The following is an 18,272-nucleotide window of genomic DNA, read 5'->3' on the forward strand; positions in this document are numbered from 1 at the left end:
TGTCATAAATTATAACGTGGCAAATACATGATCAGATGGGGAGTGAGGATTTATGCTCATGACTAGCAGATGAGTCTTTGGTTTGGTTAGTTTGTTCATTGGCACGTACATGCACAGGTCGCATTATGAAACCCCCAATCACAATTATATGATACCCTCATACAGTTTCATAACTCATTTGACAAAGTTGAGTCTACCTTATTTCACAGCCGTTGATCAATGTTTACCTCATCCATCAATGTTTTATATATGTTGTACGATTGCTCATTACAAATAAAGTGAAAAGAACTGCTTCATAAAGTCACTTAGTCACATATCAAACAAGTTGCTTAATTTGAGAGCAATTTTACAAATAAACTACCTTTAATTAAAGGTACAACCACAAGAAACAAACGAATAGAGGGCCATATGATCTTAATACTGGTATTAGTGTTGCGAATGATTTAACGAATTCAATGAAATAAAACACCACAGCCCTCCACAAGACTAATGATCCGTGGCTCTACAGAGCCAAGCTTATATATAAAACATGTAACGAAATCTTTAAGGAAGTGCACTACTCGTGTTGGTGGTAAGTAACAACATACCTCTTCTTCTTTCTAATTCGCCTTGTCAGCTTCTTTCTTGTTCTCTTTGCTGTACTCTTCCATCTCATTGAGCCAGAGATCCGCAAACTCGCAATCCTTCCAAGAATCAAACCAAGGACCTCCTCGAGTATAATGCACCGCCTTAGGCTGCGTGGTTGGATCTTTCTCAACAACCCTATTGTGACCCTCAAGGAAGTTCCACACAAACGGGATAGAGCCAATATCTTCATCCTCAAGCCACTGGAACCTATGGAGGAAAGCACCAGTCTGAGTGTTGACAGTCTCAGGGTTCAAGGTCTTGTTCTTAGGATGACCACAGTTGTAAAGCACCATAGAAGACCAGTTCTTCCTCGGGTACACGGTCTGAACCGCACCATCCATCTTAGTAGTCTCTTTAGGAGTGTAATCATGTTGAACACACATGATGGCGTATTTATCATCGATCAAATCAGTAATTTGCTTGATATCAGCAAGGTAGAGGAAATCGCAATCGACGAACATAGCCCAACCATCGTAACCGGACAAATGAGGAGTCAAGAAACGAGAGAAAGAGAACTCAGTGCTCTCCAACTGACCTCTTTCCCTCCAATACAAACCTTTCGTTCGAAGATCTGATTGAACAATCGGAATGATCTCTACAGGGATTGAAGATCTCTTGGTGATTGAATGACGACAGACTTGGTAAGCAAGATCTTCGCGTGGATCGTAACCAACAAAGATCCTGAAAGGTTTTTTCACAGAGAAGCCATTGTTGCAGGTCTCAGATTTGACATCGCCGTTGGTAATTGTCATCGTTGTACACTCGGATCTGTCTCGTTGAAAAAAAAAATTAAAGATCTCTATCATTCACATTACTACTAAGCTTTTTTTTTATATATTATAATAAGAATGAAGCAGCAACCATGGATTCAAGTATAATCGTACAAAAATTGTAGCAACCACGAATTTTCCCAGGAAAATTGAGAAAAATCGTATAAAAATGCAGCAGATAAGTGAAATCGAGTAGTAAGAAACAAAAATTGAAGCATCTTCCAAGCCATTAATTCCAGGAAATTGAGAAAGTTAGAGATCTCTCTATCATTCTTATTTACGCAAAGCAAAATTATGAGAAAAATTGGAGAATCGTGATGAAGCAAGATCATATCAAAAATGCGAATCAAGTAGTTAGAGACGGAGAGATTGAGGCATGGAATTCCAGGAGAGAGCGTACCTTGTTGGAGAGAATGAGGAAAAAAAAAAACCACCGACAGAAATGGAGATTTGTTTTGTGGACTTGAAATGTTGAAAAAGAAGAAAAAGATTTTTACATTTAGAGCGAGAATGGAGGAGAGGAGAGTGATTTACTCTCTTAATTTTAGAAATTAACTATTTCTTAAATAGTGCACAAAAAAAAAAAAAAAAAAAAAACTATTTCTTAAATAAAGAGAGGCTCGAGTTGACTCGCGTGTTGACTCATCCGTCGGCGTGAGTTTTATGCGTTTCTTCTTTCCTTTCCCATGTGCTTGGGCCTCGCCTACACGCTACGCTCTCTTTCTTTCTTTCTTTCTTTCTTTTCGTGGATATAAATTCATAACGTAAATATGCATCATAAATGGATTGTTGATTGTTGTGAGTTATTTTCTCAATCAAAAATGGATCATATAAAGATGATCATTTGGGTGCATCTTGAATCGCCGCGAGAGAGAGCAAAATCCCTAAAATCACCGCGAGAGAGAGAGTCGCCGTCAACTTTGATCCGCCTCTCCGGTTGCCCTTCCGGCACTGGAGAGGGCTCCTTCCCGAGTAGTTTTCTTCTCTTTGTAATTCCTTTTCAGTCTTCCACTTCTTGCTCTGTTGTCGCCGTCGGTTGGGTGCATCTCGAAGGTGGTGGATCCGGCGATTCCTCGGTGTGTGAAGCGAAGATCCGTTGGGTGGAGGTCGCCGGTGAAGGCTCTGATGCAGATGTTGGAGAAGCGTCGATTCTTGGCCATGTCTGGTGGATCTGTGGCGATTCCGTTTTTGGTGTTGTCACTGGCGGTTTGTGGCGAGAACGGTGGTTTGTGGGCTTCGGAGAGCAGTGAGGGCTGAAGCTTTCTTCGACGAGCTTCAGTGGTGGGGTTTCGGTTCTTCTTCAAACCTTACCTCTCATATCAGCCATGGCGGTGTCCTGCAGCAAGGGGTGGTGGCGTTTTTGTTTTTTTTTTTCAGTCTGGCCAAGGTGGTGAATGCCTCGTAACTGAACGGAAGTGATGTTGTCACTTTGAACTTGCATTGTGAGGTGATGATATGCTAATATGTGCTTCAATTTCTAATTTTTATGATTAGCATTATGGTTATGTATAGTTAGTTCGGAGAACAATCTATTTTGCCGGTTATTATAGCTTCATTACTCTTGGTCGGGTCAGTCGGATGTAGTGTCCGTTTTAGGTTTAAGACCGGAGCAGGGAAAGCCTGAGAGACCAAGCTTCTCTGATATTGCGCCTCTGGGTGTTGAAGCAATTGAGACAAGTTCTACACGTCGATCATGACGATCTCATAGCTGGTTTTTGAGCTGTTTTCAGTAGTAGCTTAGGCCTCCTCTGTGTTAGTATTTGTTTTCGTGTCATTGGGTCAATTTAGGTGGTTTAAGAGATGATTTCACTCTGAGTCGTGGGAGTGTTATCTATCTCATTGTGGTTAAAAAAATGCAATGGTTCTCGATTGGGTAGCGTTGGATCCGCCTAGTGTTCCAGGGTTGTACTTGATCAACCATTGCATTTGTTTTGGTCCAAGTCTATAAAGGTGAATGCAATGTACCTTTGATTTGGTTGTAACTTTTTTTTTTTGGCTCAACATCAACTTTCCATTAACCAAATGATACAACCAAATCAAAGACACATTACATTCGCCCCAATAGACTTGGACCACAAAACAAATGCAATAGTTGATCAAGTACAACCCTGGAACACCAGATGGAACCAACACTACCTAATCGATGAGCATTGCATTTTTTAACAACAACGAGATAGATAACACACCACAACTCGGAGTGAAATCATCTCTTAAACCACCTAAACTGACCCAATGACATGAAAACAGATACTAACACAGAGAAGACCTAAACCAATACTGAAAGCAAATTAAATCCCAGTTATGAGATCCTCATGATCGGCGTGAAGAACTTGTCTCAATAACTTCAACACCCAGAAGGCGCATTATCAGAAAAGTTTGGTTTCTCCAGCTTTCACTGTTCCGGTCTTAAACCTAAAACGGACAATACATCCGACTGACCAGACCAAGAGTCATGAAGCTTTAATAACCGACGAAATAGATTGTTCTCCAAACTAACTATACAAACCAGAATGCTAATCATCTAAATATTAGAAATTGGAGCACAAATTAGCATTACCATCACCTCACAGTGCAAGTTCAAAGAGGCATCATCACTCCCGTCAAGTTACGAGACATACATCACCTTGGTCAGACTGAAAAACAAAAACAAACCACTCCTTGCTGTCGGACACCGCCGTGGCTGGACTGGAGCACAGACTAACCCAGACCCGACCACTGAAGCTTGTCGAAGCAAAGCTTCACCCTCACTGCTTTCCGATGCCCACAAACCGCCAATGACAAAACGGCAAACGAAGTCGCCACCCCAAAATCACCAGATCTGGCCCAAAATCGACGCTGTCCTCCAACATCTGCACCAGGGCCTTCACCAACAACCTCCACCCGACGGATCTTCGCTTCACGCGCCGAGGAATCACTGGAACCACCCAAACGACGGCGAGAATATAACAAGGAGCGGGAAGACGGAAATGGATCTACAAAGAGGAAGAAAAACTAAGAAGGGCAAAGCCCTCTCCAGCGCCGGAAGGGCAACCAAAGAGGCGGATCAAAAAACTGACGGCGGCTTTCTCTCTCTCTCTCGCAGCGACTCTCTCTAGTTTTTTTTTAGAATTGGGATGTTGATGTTGTAACTTTGTTTTGGTTGTAACTTTGTTTTGGTAAATGAAAAGATGATGTTGAGCCAAAAAAAAAAAAAAAAAAAGATGATCATTTGTAGTTTTGCTTTTCATGTAGTGAAAACATGACAAATTTAGTTGAAGTTTCAGTTTGGGAAAACGGTCAATTCCCCTATAAACTATGTTACTTTATCGCAAGTATAAATGAAACTTTCATCTGTGCTTATTCCCCCATTAACTACGACAAAATTTGAATATCCTACATAAACTATAAAAATTCGGTTAAAAACCACAAATCGTGAGACGGCATTACTGTGCCGTTAACATATGATGACTAGGATGCTGACTAGCTACAAAACGACGTTGTTTTCAATTTTACATATTTAAAAAAACACATTTTATTTAAAAATAGCAAAACCAGGAATTGAATCCTAAAACTCTTCTATGATGAGATAGTGTCTTACACCAACTTAGCTACTGTGTTATTTATTGTAGATACAAACGGAGATATGTATATAAACCTTTTGATAAACTAAGAAATATAAACCCTAATTTTTTTCTTCTTCTCCTTCACTCATTCATTCTGCTGCGTCTCCATCCCTAACTGCAGAGATTGATTTTACCTGTGTCTCCAATTCAATTTCAATCTCAACTTTATGTTGATTTCCCTTTCCCTTTCCCTTTAACAAAATCAAGTTGAGCTATTAAAGATCGATCTGGAAACATTATTTAAAGCAAATTCGATCTAATCCACCGAAGAAATCCCAATTTTGAAATTCATAAAGAATGATTAAGAAGCCACGATCAATCACATGTTATCGGAAAAGAGGAAGCAAAAACAGAGAAAAGGGTTTCGTTTTCTTAGTTACTTTTCTTAATTTGTGCGTCTGTTCTGTATATATATCTATATATCCGGTAGAATGAGAAACGAATATCACAGTGGTCCAGCTGGTTTTGATTCGCTCGGAAGTATCGGAGGTCATGTGTTCAAGTGTTGATTTTGTAGTATTTAACCTCATATTTTTATTTTTTTTCCCTTTCAAAAAACAAAACAACATCGTTCAATAATTCTACGTGGCATCCTAGTCATCATTTGTTAACGGCACACTAACACCATCTCACGATTTGTAGTTTCTAACCGAATTTGCATAGTTTATGCAGGATATTCAAATTTTATCGTAATTAATGGGAGAATAAGCACAAATGAAAGTTTTGTGTATGCATGCGATAAAGTAACATAGTTTATGAGGAAATTGACCGTTTTCTACACAATCTTTATTTAGGGTGATTTTTTTCTACATATCACAACTGTTAATAAATAATTTTTATTTCGTATTTTATTTATATTTTAATAAATATGTCTTAATTATTATTCAACAAAAGTTTTATTGGAAGGGTATATATCTGGACAAATTGTTAGACAAAAGTGTTCGAATCGAATTTTTGAAACACTTTGACTTGGATTTTACATGGATTAAATATAAATATCGGTTGGACCATTTCAAAAGACAATATAATATTTACAAACGAATCATACAAAAGGTTATAGAAATAGATTTTATTGAATTTGGAGAACTCGACATGTCAGCAAATTGCTGGAATGAACTACAATAAAAATAAGTTATTTTAAATTTTTTTATAAAATGATCTTAAATTTTTTGTTAGTCTCTTTTTTCTTTTGTTTGTTACTTAATCGTTAATACTAATATATTTTGTTAATCATTATATTTACTAGGTGTTATCTCACGCTACGTATGAGTTTTTACATAATCGCTATTCTATTTTGGAAAAATAATATAAATTAACATATTATTATTATTTTGTTTTTTTGGTGTACATCAAAATTTAAAGACTACGTAGTATGAATTTAAATAAAGTAAAAAAATCAAATTTTTTTTTTAATAATATATTTAGTACAATTAAGTCATATTGTATCTTATATGTCATATGCCATATATATTTGTAGTTGTAGTCATATTTGAAAATCATTATGATATATATTCTCATGAAATTTATTTTGTGGTGTTAGTTATACATATTATTTATTTATTTATGGTGATAGCTTAAAGACATTTAAAATATTTTAATTAAGAAAAAATCAAAATAATAAACAGTAGGTTTGCAGTGTCTCATACATATATAACTAAGTGAGTCTAACCATAGACTATTAGACTAATACATTTTCCATAAAAATAAAATAAAAAAACTGCAACTACTTTATTAGGTTATTATCTTAAAGTCTTTAATTGTGTCTAGACTTTGATTTATATGAAATTATAATGTTTCATATAAAAAAAAGTAATTAAACTATATATCATATATTCAATGTATATCATATTCAAATAAACCGAAACTTTTATGGAGTTAAGATATCATTGGTTAAATCAAGGAAAAGTAATGATATTGTAGAATTTATAAAATTATAGGAGATTTGAAATATGAGGCCATGAGGGTTATAATGAAATATGTGTCTTTATTTTAATAGATAATACAAAAATTGATGTATCAAAAGTAACTATTTGAAAGTTACAGAAGTGCAATGAAGTGCATACTAATACAATTTTTAACACGTTCTGTTATATTAAATTAAATTCATTGAGAACACTACTATGCTATTATTATGGGAGTTAAAAACAAACTTTTATACTTTTCCAACTCCTAAAATTAAAACCCATTTAATTTAAAAGTGAGCGTTGGTGGATCCATAATTTGATTCAAAAGTATAATATATTACACATTGATGTTTTAAAGGAATAGAAACATCTAATTCTCAAATAAACTTGATTTTTTTTGTTAAAACCAACATATGTGAATTTAAATTTAACTATAGAAATTTAGATAATAAATATGAATAGATTAGAAAGGCAAGAAATATAAAAGAAATATTTTATTTTTATATAAATAAAATAAAAATTGAAAACAATGTTAAATATATATAATACTTTTTAAATTAAAATATAGAATCAAACTCTTACAACATATATGAGATATAACAACATTTGATATTGGTGGGAGAGGAGGAGAGAATTATTACTTATAAAATGATAATCCAAATTAGATAATAGAGGTGAATCTTTAAAAATAGAACAATGTAAAATATATATCATATAGTCTCTAAAATTAAAATTTAGCATTAAAAATTTACAATAATATTTCATTTATTTTCTTGTAACCTATACAACAAAAATAAGAAATCAAAAAAAAAAATGATTTGAGGTATTGTGAAAGAGAATGAGAGAAGTAGAAGAGAATGAGAGAATGTGAAAATGAAAAAGTAAAAGAATGCCAATATGAGAATATGAGAGAATGAAAGAATACTTATTTATATGATAAAATTGATGGAAGTTACATTTAGAATTATGGAGTTATAATAATAATTTATTGTGTTTGAATAAAATTAAGTGGTGGAATATGATTAATGCATAATTCATTTTATTTTCAGTTATAATTTTATTTTAATGTGTGAATTAAATGTATTGTGTTAATTGGATCTTAAATATTGTTTAATTGATTTAAATGAGTTTTAATGTGTGAGTTAAATATTGTGTTAAAACAATTAAACAATTAAAAAGCAAAAAAAAAAAAAATAGGAAACATTAAATTAAAATCAACCAATAAGGAAAAAAAAAATAGGAAACATTAAATGAAAATCAACCAATAAGGAGAGACCAAAACCTTACTTTTATGTATATGATGATTTTGTTTAAGTGTCCGAGAAACATCCAATTTGCTTAATCATCATCAAAATATCCTTTACTTGATTGTTTATATGTCCGAGCCATGGAATGACAACCTTGTGCTGGACCAATTTATTGCCTTGTTAGCCATCAAATCCTGTTCAACAAGTAGTGGAATATGATGAAGAAGTGGCACCAGTTGAACCGATTAGGAAATCAACATCACATGGGAAAGGTAAATCCATAGATTCTAGCAAAAAAAAGGTAATCTAGACAAGTGATCTTCTCACCACCGTCATTGAAGATCAAGGAAAATTCTTGAAGCGTGGTCGAGAGTCATTTGAAACTTTAAATCAATTTAGTAATGTGATATGTATGCAAGAATTGGTCAAGAGAATTAAGTTAGACCATGATAATGAGATGTATTAAGTTACAATTGACTACCTTGCATCATATGAAAGTGGTTGTTACATCTTCATGTCATTACCAAATTATGATTTATGTTCTTTTTCCTTTTTTTTTTTGGATAGGAAGTAACTATTTGGTAATACCAAAATTTGCTTAAAGTAATTGCATTGTTGATTGAATGTTATAAAACTCTTTTCGATGATTGTGTATGAAATAACTCGACCTATTTGTTTTCTCTTTGTATTAATTTAAGATGAGAAATATCCTAGGATACCACTATATTAGGTTTTTTTTTTCAAAATTAGCACACACACTTCAAGTATTCCAAATCTAGCATTTGCGAATATTAAGTATTTAAATTAAATAACAAAATTTATTATTTAAAAGAACAAAAATCAAACTCATGATCTCTTTTAGCTTTCTCCGGTAAAGATTTTGATGAATCTTCCAATCTGAGATATTCATTTCTGATCTCAGATTTTTCAACTAAGTGCTAAACCGATTGACATAAGCTTCAGTCAAGTGATTTAGTCAAAGATTCATTGAGTCAATAACCAATCAGATTCAAATTCGTAAAAAGACAGGACGGTTTGGTGTTGTTAGCTCAGTCTTCTACTCCTATGGGGAGATCGAGATCTCAAGGAACTTCGTCGCATTTAGTTGATGAGAAGTCGCTTTCCAACGGAGATCTCTACATCAAAAGCTTCTCTGACAGGTTTCCACACGGATTCAGCATGTATTCTATGAAAAGATGAGTGCATGTATGAAGGTGATTGGAAATGAGGCAAAGCTTCAAGGAAAGGCAAATTCTCGTGGCCTAGTGGAACTACTTACAAAGGTGAATTCAAATATGGGAGAATGGAAGGATTTAGGACTTTTACTAGAGCTGATGGAGTCAAATGGAGATTTCTATGAAGGTACTTTGAGACGGAATCTGCAAAATGGTAGAGGTCAACATGTTTGGGAAAATGGTAACCAGTATACTAGAGAATGGTGTAGCAGTGTGATTTCCGGGAAAAACGGCTTTTTCATACCTAGAAAATTCCAATATGTTCGATTCATACATTAGACTATTGGGTATGCGAAAACATACATTGACTTTTAAAATATTTAAATTACATATCTGGAATTACGATTTTGTGTTTAATTATACAAAAACGTGGTTAATTAGTAACTCTGTTAATTTTGCCGTTAGGCCAATCTGACGTGGAATCCACGTGTGAAGAAAAAACCAAAACGATGTCGTTTTAGTCGTTCAAACAAAATAAAAACAATTTTAGAAGCGTGGTCTCGAACAAGAGAATAATGACAATTAGAAGAACTACTTAACCACTAGGACAATAACAACTTTTACATGTTGACAAACAAAACAACTAATAACGATCTTTATGTTTTAATGAACAAAGAATTATTATATCTTGTGTCTTCTTCCTTTTCAATCGATTGAGATCCAGTTTTTTTTTTTTTTTTTTTTTTCTCTTTTTACTCTTGAGTTTTCCCAGATCTTCGTGGAGGACCTGAGTTATCGATGGAGCAGCGCTTGGCTTCTCTGCCGTGGTTACTAGTTGTGGTTATTTGCGAATAAGATCTGTGGGTATTTGAGAATTTGTTTTCTTATGAAATCTGAAAATTAAATTGGAAACAAAAACAAGCTTGACCATATAGATTTAGTAGCCCTAATTCATTTTCACCTTCCGTCTCTATCTTCATTTTGGTAGTTCTCAGTGCAGCCACCTCTGAAAAATAATGTGAGAAAAGGTCGGCCATGGAGAAATAGGAAAAGGAGAAGAAGAAGAAACACAAATTACGATATATTAAAGTTTTGTTTACTAAAAGGCAATAAATGGTTAATGTCATAGCGGTTAAGAATCTTGTTAGATATTGAGCGAATGCAGGTTCGAGTCCATGGTATTACATTTTTTTATTATTTTGTTCGAACAACTAAAACGACGTCGTTTTGGTATTTTGTCACACGTGGATTCCACGTCATATTGGTCTAATGGTGAAATTAACAGAGTTACTAATTAACCACGTTTTTGTATAATTAAACATAAAATCGTAAATTCAGGTATGTAATTCAAATATTTTAAGAGTCAATGTATGTTTTCGCATACCCAATAGTCCGATGTATGAATTGAACATACTGAAATTGTCCAGGTATGGAAAAGCCGTTTTTCCGTGATTTCCGCGAATGGTTTAATTGTTTGGCCTAATGGGAATAGATACAGAGCTGCAGGAGAATGGGATTTCTAAAGGAAGTGGTGTGTTTACTTGGAGTGATGGGACTTCTTGTGTTGGTGCTTGGTTTAGAGTAATATCATGAGGAGTTTCTTTAATGGTGTTGACAAAACTTTTGAAATCTCTCTGATCATAACTTGTAGTTGTTTTAGAGAAACAAGTGATTGTGAATAACAATTGTCATAACGAATGTCCTTTAATGATAACTTGTTGTGTTTCTAAGTTCAAGCAATGTAAATTTTTTTGATGAATCACATATCTAAATCGTAGCTATGTGTTGTACAAAGTTAGCAGATATCAACACTAAAGCTTTTATATACCAAGTGTTAGATATAATGTCATTGAGAACAAAGAAGTTGGTAAAGAGTAAGAAAGTTCATCGTTTTCATCGATTTTAATGTTTTTGTCTTCTTTGGCTTGTACTTTCTCGGTTATGGAGTGGGCTAGTAGTGTTGACGAGGCATAGTACAGTAGGAGGGGATCTTTGGTTCTAGTCATCATAATATTTGGGATTTCTGAATATTTAGAAAAATCTTCCTAAATTTCAAGTGTGTCTTCCTAAATCAGCCTTTTGTAAATACTCAGCCAACTTAGGATTTGCAGCTTGAATCTGTATGAATGTTTTAGCAAACTCTTCACGAGTATAAGCGATGGCTGCAGATTCAATAAGTGGTAAATATGATTGACCCTTGAAACTTACTATTATGTTGTTTCCAAGGTGGTATTTGTAGATTCCATGATGAGTTGCTGGATACAACTCTGTAAGTGCTTTTGCAATGCACGATGCATGATCAAAGACAAACACCAAATCTGGTGCATCAGGTATGATACTACGAAGACACCTAAAAACCAATTCCAAGATTTATCATTTTCTAAATCAACAATAGCAAAGCCTATCGGGTATATGTGATGATCTCAATCTTGTGTTGTAGCTACTAATAAAGTTCCCTTGAATTTCCCCTTCAAGAAGGTACCATCTACTACAATCACTCTTCTCAGCAAAGCAAAATCTCTTATCGATGGGCCGAATGCAATAAACACATATTTGAATTTAGTACCAGAATCCATCTCAAGATAAACAACTGATCCTAGATTTCTTTCCTTAGCCATGAACAACCATTTTGCTATGTTGTGGTAACTGACCTCAGGAGTACCTCTAACCAAAATCTAAGCTGCCTCTTTTGCTCTCCAAACTTTTTTGTATTTTATATGAACACCATGATCTAATATAACTCTCTCAATTATCTGTTTTGGCTTGAGTCCAGCCTTCTTTTCTGCAAAATGACTATAGATAAAAGAACCAAGCAGTTTGGCCGTGGCTTGCATATGGTTCTAATTCATGTATGTTGTATCACAATTGTATTCGCCCATATACTTAATCACTACAAAGAAATCAGATGACTTGAGCCTCGTTGCACATATCTTCCAGTCACAACTAGGATCAACACATCCCAATATCAATCTCATTCTTTCTGACAACAAATATCTGAAGTCAAGTGCAAACAGCCGCATCTTCATCATCAATTCAGCTTTGTTTTTGAAATATTTCCCAAGTATATAATCAATTGCTTGAGTGTGATGTGAAAAACCTATAGAAATACTATCATAAATCATATTTTCATCAGTTGAATAGGTATCAGTATGTGATTCATAAACTGTGGCGCCACTTCCACTTGGTTCATGAAACTTCTAAAAACAAAATCACATATAAAATGTAACAATTAGGGAATGCCTTCATATCTGATAAAGTCTTTAGGATGAATTTCCCGACATACATATATTAGACTTCATTTCAACATATCCTTCTTAATCATTTCAGTTCATTTCTTTCTCCTATGCCCGTCATTTCATTTCTACTCGACCAGACAATATCCTTCTAAATTAATAACATTAAGAGCCTTAGCACTAAATGCACAAAGAAAGATTCTAACTATATATATGACTCTATTATCTATACTCACAGCAAACACCTATTACAAAAAGCACTTGTGTATTCTATGATTTGTAAGACATTGTTTTTTGAGTAAAAAAATAGAGACTACTTTACCTTGGTTAGATCTCGAACTGATGCAACGGATATATCACTATTCGCAAACTGTAAACCTTGAATGCATTGGTTGTTATCTTAAGTATCTGACTGAATATTACTTTCAAGATTCCCAGAATCAATAGGCAGCTACATAAAAAAAATGAAACATCAAATATGGGAAAGACATACTAATGCAATAAGAAAACTACAGTGTATTCACTCACTGTTACACATAAACGATTCAACTCAAGATCATCTTGAAACTTCCTGATAAACGTATTGAAACAAGCTTTTTGTTTATGTGGGTGATGAATGAATGATGATGAATGTATGCAATGGTGAGATGTGAATGGATAGATGGATGGGTGTTTCAATTCCCCTTATGCTGTTGCAGTATAAGAGGTATCAATCCTAAATGAGTGTTTGTGAACAATTAAGATATGTATATGAATCTAAGTTAAGCCAAATGCAAAGATTGTTTGTCACTAACAATCCTAAGATGAAAATGTAAAGATGTAGAAAGTAAAACTACAAGAACTAAGAACTAAATGTGAATGGAACAGAATGATTATGACTATATGAAGCTAGAACAGAAATAGAAACTACTATGATGAACTAATGCAAGACAACAATGAACAGGACAATGAGTAAATGAAATAGAAATGCAAATAGGAATGAAACAGAACAATCAAAAATCATAAACAAGAGTTCTGGGGATGAACTCGAGCAAGCACTCGACCGAGTGTAGGTCGAGTACAGGGTCAAGCTGGATAAATCCGGGAAACAGAGCAACACAATAAAAACAGAGCAATGCAAATACGAATCAAACAACAAGCAAGCAACAGGATTAAGACTTAAAAATCAATAAACAAAGAAGGCCTTGAGGAGGGATTCATGGGCTGAACTAATCGTTGTGGTTATCTAACTTGGTCAACAAATCTCAAGCAAACTTTGAACTAATCTCTAGACATATAAATCTAAGACAAGTTTCTTCCACTCTCATGGCAAGAAACAATCAAACCTATGCTATTCTAGACTTGTTCTCACACAGTAAAGAATCTACACAAGCAGGCATTAAGCAATACATCTCAAACCAAACAAGACCTCTAATCTCTTAGCAAGCCTAATGGTAAGCTCTAGATCTAACCTTATCTATGCTCCTTAAACATTGGTGTGATGCTAAGATGCTTGAAATCAAACCCTAGCCTCTCAGTTCAGGATCAACATTAAGAACATCTAGCCTAGTAGAGATCTACAACAATCAAGCTTGACCAAATCACACAAACCACAAGATCAATCCAGCCTAATCCATCCTCAAGATCCTAAAGAACTACTCACAAGAACACATGATGAACAAAGTCAAAAACCCAGAAAATATTGAAACTTGCATCAAATGAAAGATAACACAGAGATCTACAATATTGATGAAGAAATAAAACTCGAAATCTTTATATCTTGAAAGTTATGAAACCAACAAAATACAAGAATCTAGTCTTTTCTCTCTAAAACAAGTACAAAATCTAAGGAGAATAAAAAGTGCAAAAAGAATAATTCCCAAAAGGGTAAAAACTAGGTTTAGAGAATATCTCAAAGCTGGACTCTTTTGGTGGCTGCAGGTACAAGGCTTTATATAGGAGAGGGGGTGGAAGCCCTAAAAATACTAAAAGACAAAATAGTCAACGGCTCGGTCAACTTGACTTGTGCTCGGTTGAGTGGCAGGTCGAGCTGGCTTCTCTCGTGCATTCTCCACTCGGTCGAGTCCTCCTCAGCACACGGTCGAGTGTCAGGTCGAGTGTGCGGTCGAGTTGGACTATGGACCTTGTTGTTTCAGCCTTAACTCTCTTGCTTTTCCTTCATGGTTGCTTCACTTCTCCTCAGCATTGCTTCCAAGATCCTTAAGCTCCAAAATCACCTGAATATGCATGAAAAGATGCAAATGCAATGCATCTAAACTATAATGCATGATTAGTGCTAAAGCTACACAATAATGGCCTAAATGGATAGCAAAAAATGCAAAAGATGTGGATAAACTAAGGGAAAACAAGGTAAAATATATGAACATCAACACCCCCAAACTTAGTCTTTGCTTGCCCTCAAGCAAATAATCAAGACATAAGAAGGTAAGTGAAGTTTGAAAGTGGGATCTCAGCTCCTAAAGCTTGCGAATAGACCATCTAGAATCAATGTCCAAGTTACTAATACTATGATGCAAGTTGAATGAGCTGTACTTAAAGACTTTAGACAAGCATATCACAACCTTTACTGATTTGAGCTTTAGATGTCCACATGCATTCAAATCAACCATTTCCTTTAACATTCATTAATCAAGAACATGAATCAATTCTATGCAATGCTTAAACTCATTTGGCTTGGAGATAAAGGTTTTGAGACAATGATGGTCTCTTTTTAGAGTGGGGCTTGTTAATATCAAGGTTCTCTCATGAAAATGGATTGAGCTTTAGAAGAATGCTAAAAGTAAGAACACTTAGACACATACAAGAACAAAACCTTGTCTACCCCAAAGGTTACCCAAAGTGTTTATCCTAGCAATCTAAACCCAAATGATCCTAGTGCTACCATTTACTTCTTCTTTTCTCTTTCACCCTTTTCTCTTTTTGGTTTTCAAGTCTTAGGAGAGGTTTCATATTTGATCTATCTAGTCGGATGGGGGATTCTTACTTATTTGCTATGGTTCTCTTTTCTTCTTATTCTTAAGACATATAAGCTTTTTGCTAGACTTTCCTTTTCTTTCTTTTTCTTTCTTAAGCTAGAACCATTTTCAACAATACTTTACTTCCCATCCTTTCACTAGACTTTGTTTAAACACAATCTCCTCTTAAAGACTCTACCCCTTGTTCTCTTTCTCTTTTTCTTTCTTTTCTTTTCTTTTCATAACAGCCAAGTCCCAAACCCAACAAGTGAACCACCTAGTCCTATCTAGTTTGAAAAATGCAAACTAGAACTACACAAGGTCTTACTCTTGTCAGTTCAAACCTAACACTTTCTACCAAGCTCAATCCCAAAAATAGGCCTCACACACACAAGAATAAACATGGCTTGAAAGAAGGGTTGGTTAAGGGTAGGGGAACTGATTCTTAATGAGGAAATCAGCTACTTGGATCAACAAGAGTGGTAAAAAGGAGAAAGATGATCCAAGTATGTATATGGTATCCATGACTTTAAAGCAATGCACACATTGATAATTATAAGTCAATATTAGGCTCTTATAAGTAGAAAATGGTTTCAAATCACAACATGCTTCAATATAGACCAAATGCAATGCAAGAATTCAAGGCTTGGTTCAATCTTATGCTTCCAACTACTCAACTAGCATCAAAGTACTATTAACTTGGGCATTGATCCTAGTCTAGTGAATTAAGCAAGCTAACAAGGAAATACTCATCATAGATCCCTAATGAATATATTATACAATCCTACATGAAACATGCTAAACAAGATCCTAATATGCAATGCAAACTACATGAACACTCTTTTTTTTATAAAGATTTTTTCAAAATTTTTCAAATTTTTAGGGTTTTTCTATGCCTTAGATGCTATGCAAATACTAATATGAAGATGCTAAAAATTTGAAATAAGAACACAAAACACAACATCAAATGCTATCTCAAACCCTCACCCAAACTTAAATAAAACAGTCCTCTGTGTGAAAGAAATTTGTAAGAGGATTCAAGATTTAAACAAAACACAACTATGAAATGCAATGATATTTACAAGTGAAGGTGATGGTTGGTACCTTAGGGATTGTGGAAGAAGTTGTCCACATCCATCTGCATGCTGTCATAGGAGTAGTTGGGGTCTTGTTGGTGACTTGGAGATGGAGTTTGGGGCAGCTCGACTATGGCAACCGACCTTGACTCGGTCGAGTACGTGTCCGAGTGGGGGGGGGGGTCGAGCTGGACTGCAAATCTCAAATGGCTATCCCTTCCTCTTCTATTCAGACTCCCTTGCTTCCCTGACCATGAAAACACTAAAGCAAAAATCAAAATACCAAAATTCCAAAGCAATATATACAGGGATACCTTAGGGACTTCCTCCCTACTGAGCTTGTTTAAAGTCACTAATCTTGACTTTTGATTGCCTTTTCAGGCTTGAGTTAGAGACCAAGGAGGTGATGAAATCCCCCTGGTTCTACTTGATAACCTTTGTGTTCCTTTTTGATCACTACCTCCTTAGCACTTGAATCATGTTTCTTTTTAACCTTGAGCTTTGACCTTGCTCTCTTCAAAGTCCTTTTGTTCAGCTTGACTTGGAGATCCTTGACTAAAGCAGTCAGTTCTTGAACAGAATTCTTAAGCTTCTCCACTGAATCTTCTTGAAAGGTTAGCTTACCCCTTGAAGCAGTTTCCTCACTTGAGACCTCATGATCCTCCTTTCTTTTGATAGTGTAAGGTGGATCATATTTTGAAGGCAGATTAGTGGGATTGTTGATGTCAAACTTCATAGTGAAGTCTTCAGTCAGGTGGAGCTTGATAGTCCCCATCTTCACATCAATAACAGCCCCAGCTGTAGCTAAGAATGGCCTTCTGTAACATCCGCGAACCAGAATTTGGGATTTTGGAAGGAGTGTCGATCGACACCCTAGTGGCATCGATCGACACCACTAATTTCTGGGTTCGACCGGTTTGATTTAATTGCCGAATTGGTTCGGTTTGGTTCAATTAAATCCCTAAATCGAGTTATAAGTGTCTTAGGACGAATTTTAGGGTTTCAGAGTCTCATTTTGTCGCCGTTGAGTGAAAAGAAAGAGAGAAAAGAGAGAAAAACGTTTTCTGAGATTTCTGGGCTTGTTCTTGGTGATTTTGGAGAGATCTGAGGCTGTAGGAGGGTTAGCTGTTGCTGGAATCGAAGGGGAAGCTTCTGGAGGTGTTGTTTTCCACGTTTCTCAATCCAAACTTCTTGTTCTTGAGGTGAGTGCTTGACCATGGTTGATCTAAGCATGAGATCTCTCTTGTTTGTGTGTTCTCTTTGTGGTTTGTGTTGTCTTGTTGCTTGGGTTCGTTATTTGTGTGATTTCTAGTGAATTCCGAGATGGTTAGACTTGATTGGAGTCGATTTTGGGTTGATTGGAGTCGGAGTTCGTCGCTGGGTTTCGCGCAGATCGTGTCTGCAGAGGAGGCATCGATCGACACTCAGGAGCATCGGTCGACACCAATTTGATGGGCATCGGTCGACACTGTTTGGCATCGGTCGACACCTTGTTGTAGCATCGATCGACACCGTTTGGCATCGGTCGACACTAGTCTTATCCGAGACTTGTTTTTCTGGTTTGATGTATTGTTGTGTGTTGTTTGTTTTGCTTGAACTTGAGGGTCTCATCTGCTTGTGTGTATAACCCAGTAGATGGGAGGATGGCCTCACTAAGTATTTATGATAATACTTACGCATCTCA

At 35.4% G+C, this 18,272-nt stretch overlaps 1 protein-coding gene across 1 annotated transcript; it reads right to left on the bottom strand.

The window, feature by feature from the left end:
* Nucleotides 1-274: 274 nt before the first annotated feature.
* LOC104773662 (protein CDI) lies at nucleotides 275-2,202 on the bottom strand. Its single transcript, XM_010498310.2, has 2 exons — nucleotides 1,798-2,202; nucleotides 275-1,395 (listed from the first exon to the last, which is right to left on the bottom strand). The coding sequence occupies exon 2, from the start codon at nucleotides 1,377-1,379 to the stop codon at nucleotides 600-602; it is 780 nt and encodes a 259-aa protein (XP_010496612.2). The 5' UTR covers nucleotides 1,380-1,395; nucleotides 1,798-2,202; the 3' UTR covers nucleotides 275-599.
* Nucleotides 2,203-18,272: the final 16,070 nt, after the last annotated feature.

This window comes from Camelina sativa, chromosome 5 (assembly GCF_030686135.1).
Source record: "Camelina sativa cultivar CO46 ecotype springtype chromosome 5, ASM3068613v1".
Taxonomy (NCBI): Eukaryota; Viridiplantae; Streptophyta; class Magnoliopsida; order Brassicales; family Brassicaceae; genus Camelina; species Camelina sativa.